This window comes from Centrocercus urophasianus, unplaced genomic scaffold, assembly GCF_019232065.1.
Source record: "Centrocercus urophasianus isolate 14NV4802_14NV808 unplaced genomic scaffold, USGS_Curo_1.0 seq_9, whole genome shotgun sequence".
NCBI classification, from domain to species: Eukaryota; Metazoa; Chordata; class Aves; order Galliformes; family Phasianidae; genus Centrocercus; species Centrocercus urophasianus.
In genome coordinates this window covers 3,803,393-3,808,370 of record NW_024885532.1, presented here as the reverse complement: position 1 = coordinate 3,808,370, position 4,978 = coordinate 3,803,393, and the positions used below count along the sequence as shown (strand labels likewise).

Genomic DNA, 4,978 nt, shown 5'->3' with positions numbered 1-4,978 from the left:
ATCCTGGCCTACCCCTACCTACACTGGCCTACCACTATCCCAGCTTATCCCTATCACGGCCTACCCCTATCCCATCCTACCCCGGTCTTTCCGGGCCATCCCCTACACTGGCCCATCCCGGCCTACCTGTATCCCAGCGTACCCCAGCCTACCCCGGAAAACCCCTATCCCTATCCCTGCCTACCCCTACCCCAGCCTAACCCGGCCTACCACTACACTGGCCTACCCTGGCCTGCCCCTAAACCAGTGTACCCCAGCCTACTCCGGCCTACCCCTATCCTGGCCTACCTGGGCCTATCCTGACCCAACCCTATCTCGGCCTATCCCAGCCTACACCTATCCCGCACTAACCTAGCCTACCCCAACCCCGGCCTACCCTGCCCTACCCCTACAACAGTGTACCCCGGCCTACCCCTACACCAGCTAACCCGGCCTACCCCTACCCGGCCTAACACGATCCTAACCCTATCCCGGCTTACCCCTATCCCAGCCGATCCCTACCCCGGCCTACCCCTAAACCAGCCTACCCTTACCCCGGCCTACCCTGGCCTACCCCCGCCTACCACTACCCTGGCCTAACATGGACTACCACTACCCCAGCCTACCCCCACCTACACCTACCCCGGCCCACCCCTACCCCAGAATACCCCTATGCAGGCTTACCCCGACCTACCCCGGCCTACCCCTACCCCAGCGTACCCCTATCCTGGCCTACCGCGGCCTACCCCAATCCCTGCCTACCCTTATTCTGGCCTATCCCTGCCTACCCCTATCCCGGCCTACCCCTATCCCGGCCTACCCCGGCCAGCCCCGGCCTACCCCGGTCTACCCCTCCTCGGCCTACCCCGGCCTACCCCTACCCTGGGGGACCCCCTCCTACACCTACCACGACCCACCCGAATCCCAGCTTACCCCAGACTATCCCTAATCCAGCCCACCCCTACCCCGGCTTACCCCGGCCTACCCCTATACCAGCCTACCCCTACCCTGGCCTACCCCTATGCTGGCCTACCTCTAACCCGGCCTACCCCTAACCCAGACTATCCTGGCCTACCCGTTTTCTGGCCTACCGCTACCTTCACCGGCCTACCACTATCACAGCCTACCCCTATCCCGTCCTACTCCTACTTACACTGGCCTATTACTATCCCGGCCTACCTCTATACTGGCCTACCCCTACCCCATCCTACCCCGGCCTACCTCTACCATGGACTACCCCGGCCTACCCCTACGCAGGCCAACCCCGGCCTACCTCGGCCTACCCCTATCCTGGCCTACCCTGGCCTACCCCTGTCCCGGCCTACACCTTCCCTGGCCTACCCCTATCCCGGCCTACCCCTATCCCGGCCTACACCTTCCCTGGCCTACACCTTTCCTGGCCTACCCCAGCTTACCCCAGCCAAAAACAACCGCAGCCTACATCTATCCTGGCCTATCCCTATCCTGTTCTACCCCTATCCCAGCCTACCCTGGCCTACCCCGGCCTATCCCAAACCCAACCTACCCCTACCCTGGCTTACACCAGCCATCAACTTTCCTAGCCTTTTCTTATCCAGGCCTACCACAGCATACCCTGGCCTACCCCTATCCCGGCCTACCTTTGCTGAACCCTATCCTGGCCTACCGCGGCCTACCCGTATCCCAGCCTACCCCTATCCCAGCCTATTCCTACCCCGGCCTACCCCTACCCCGGCCTATCCATAACCCAGCCTATCCCGGACTGTCCCTACCCTGGCCTATCATGGCCTACGCCTATCTTGGCCTAACCCTATCCCAGCCTTCTTAGGCCTACTCCTATGGAAGCCTACATCAGCCTAGCCCGGCGTACCCCTAGCCCATCGTACCCTTACCCTGGCCTAGCTCGGCCTACCCCAATCCCGGCCAACCCAGGTCAACCCCGATCCCGGCCTATCCCGGCTTAACCTCTATCCCTGCCTACCCCTATTCTGGCCTAACACGGCCTACCCCTACATTGGCCTACCCATATCCCGGCCTACCCCTACCCGGACCTATCCCTATCCCGGCCTACCCCTACCCTGGTCTACCCGTACCCAGGACTACCCCAGCCTTCCCCTGCCCCGGCCTACCCCTATCCCGGCCTACCGGGCCTACCCGCATTTCCCAGCTTACCCCAGCCTAACCTTACCCCAGTGTACCCCTATTGCTGCCTACCCCTATTGCAGCCTAACCGCTTACCAGCCTATCCCTACCCCGGCCTACCCCGGCCTACCCCTATCTTTGCCCACGCCTACCTAAACTGGCCTAGCACCATCCCGGCCTACCCTTATCCCGGCCTACCCCGGCCTTCCCCTACCCTGGCCTATCCCAGCCTTCCCCTACCCTGGCCCATCCCGGCCTATCCCTACCCTGGCCTAACCCCGCCTACCTCCATCATGACCTACCTCGGCCTACCCCTATGCAGGCCGAGCCCGGCATACCTCGGCCTACCCATATCCCAGCCTACCCTTACCCGGGCCTATCCCAATCCCAGCCTACCCTGTCCTACCCCGGCCCATCCCTTACTGCCCCTAACCCAGCCTATACTGGCCTACCCCTATCCCGGCCTGCAATGGCATAACCCTATACCGGCCTACACCTACCCCTGCCTAACCCTGCGTACCCTGGCCTACCCCGGCCAAACAATACCGCAGCCTACCCCTATCCCAGCCTAACCCTATCCTGGCCTACCCCTATCCCAGCCTACCCCTATCCAGGTCTACCCTGGCCTACACCAGCCTATCCCTACCCCGGTCTACCCCTATCCCGGCCAACCCCTATCTCGAACTTACCTGGCCTATCCTGTCCTACCCCTATCACAGGCAACCCCAGCCAACCCACATCCTGGCCTACCCAGTCCTACCCCTATTCTGGCTTTCCCCAGCCTCCCCCTATCCTGGCCTATCCCTATCCCAGCCAACCCCTAACCCGGCCTACACTAACCCCGGCCTACCCCTGCCTACCCCGGCCGACCCCTACTCAGGTCTACCCTGTCCTAACCCTTACCCAGCCTACCCCCACCTACACCCACCCTGGCCTACCCCTATCACGGCCTACCCGGCCTACCCCTTTCCCAGCCAACTCGGTCTAACCCTATCCCAGCATACCCCGGCCTATCCCTGCCCCGGCCTACCCTTATCAGTGCCTACCCGTATCCCGTCCTACCCCAGCCTTCCCCTACCCTGGCCCATCCCGGCCTACCCCTACCCCGGCCTAAGCCCGCCTACCTCTATCCCAGCCTACCTCGGCCTACCCCTATGCAGGACTACCCCTGCATACCTCGGCTTACCCATATCCTGGCCTACCCCTTCCCGGGCCTATCCCTATCCCAGCCTATCCCTACCCCGGCCCATCCCGGACTGCCCCTACCCTGGCCTACACCGGCCTACACCTATCCCAGCCTACACTAACCCCGGCCTACCCCTGCCTAACCCAGCCTACTCCTACCCAGGTCTACCCCGTCCTAACCCTTACCCAGCCTACCCCCACCTACACCCACCTTGGCCTACCCCTATCACGGCCTACCCGGCCTACCCCTATCCCAGCCAACTCGGTCTAACCCTATCCCGGCATACGCTGGCCTATCCCTGCCCCGGCCTACCCTTATCAGTGCCTACCCATATCCTGTCTTACCACAGCCTATCCCAGCCTTCCCCTACCCTGGCCCATCCTGGCCTACCCCTACCACGGCCTAAGCCCACCTACCTCTATCCCGGCCTACCTCAGCCTACCCCTACGCAGGCCTACCCCTGCATACCTCGGCCTACCCATATCCTGGCCTACCCCTTCCCGGGCCTATCCCTATCCCGGCCTATCCCAACCCCAGCCCATCCCGGACTGCCCCTAACCCGGCCTACATCGGCCTACCCCTATTCTGGCATACCCCAGCCTATCCCTGCCCCAACCTTCCTCTATCAGTGCCTACCCGTATCCCGTCCTACCCCAGCCTATCCCAGCCTACACCTATCCTGGCTGACCCCGGCCTACCCCTGTACCGGCCTACCCCAGCCTATGCTGTCCTACCCCTACCCTGGCCTATGCTGGCCAACAACTATCCAAGCCTACCTTTATCCAGGCCTACCACAGCATACGCTGGCCGACCCCTATCCCGGCCTACCCTGGCCGAAACCTATACTGGTCTACACCAGCCTACCCCTTTCCAAGCCTACCCCTATCCCAGCTAATTCCTACCCCAGCCTAACCATACCCCGGCGTACCCCTATTGCTGCCTACCCCTATCCCAGCCTTCCCCTATCTACACCGGCCTAGCACCATCCCGGCCTACCCCTATCCCGACCTACCCTGGCCTATCCCGGACTTACCCTACCCCGGCCTATCTCAGCCTACCCCTACCCTGGCCCAACCCAGCCTATCCCTACCCCAGCCTAACCCCACCTAACTCTATCCCAACCTACCTCGGCCTATCCCTATGCAGGCCTACCCCTACCCCGGCCTATCCCAGACTGCCCCTACACTGGCTTATCCCAGCCTACACCTATCCCGGCCTACACCGGCCTACCCTTATCCTGGCCTACCCGTATCCTGGCCTATCTAGGCCTACCCCTATGGAAGACTACCCCGGCCTACCCTGGCCTACCCCTACTCCGTCCTACCCCTACCCCGTCCTACCCCTACCTGGGCCTATCCCTACCCCGGCCTATCCCGGACTGCTCCTACACTGGTCTACACCAGCCTACCCCTATCCCGGCCTACACCTATCTCAGCCTACCCCTATCTACACTGGCCTACCACTATCCTGGCCTTCCCTTATCCCATTCTTCCCTGGCCTATCCCAGCCTTCCCCTACCCTGGCCCTTCACGGCCTACCCCTACCCCGGCCTACGCCAGTGTACCCCTACCCCAGCCTACCCAAGCCGATCGCGACCCAACCCTATCCCGGCCTATCCTGGCCTGCCCCTATCCCAAACTAACCGGGCATACCCCTACCCTGGCCTATCCCGGCCTACCCCTACCCCGGCCT

General features: G+C 62.7%; 2 protein-coding genes across 2 annotated transcripts; both read left to right on the top strand.

Annotated features, from left to right (window-relative positions):
- The first annotated feature begins 651 nt into the window (after positions 1–651).
- LOC122171485 (extensin-like) lies at positions 652–1,704 on the top strand. The gene has a single exon (XM_042839109.1). It carries the CDS (start codon positions 652–654, stop codon positions 1,702–1,704), a length of 1,053 nt encoding a protein of 350 aa, XP_042695043.1.
- A 92-nt stretch (positions 1,705–1,796) lies between these two features.
- On the top strand, positions 1,797–4,266 carry LOC122171484 (leucine-rich repeat extensin-like protein 5). Its single transcript, XM_042839108.1, has 2 exons — positions 1,797–1,890; positions 2,882–4,266. Exons 1-2 carry the CDS (start codon positions 1,797–1,799, stop codon positions 4,264–4,266), a joined length of 1,479 nt encoding a protein of 492 aa, XP_042695042.1.
- The last annotated feature ends 712 nt before the right edge of the window (positions 4,267–4,978 follow it).

Coding starts and splice junctions, on each gene's coding strand:
- LOC122171485 (XM_042839109.1), top strand. CDS start 652: ATGCAGGCTTACCCCGACCTACCCCGGCCTACCCCTACCCCAGCGTAC.
- LOC122171484 (XM_042839108.1), top strand. CDS start 1,797: ATGGAAGCCTACATCAGCCTAGCCCGGCGTACCCCTAGCCCATCGTAC. Junction 1,891..2,881: donor CCCAATCCCGGCCAACCCAG/GTCAACCCCGAT, acceptor GGCTTTCCCCAG/CCTCCCCCTATCCTGGCCTA.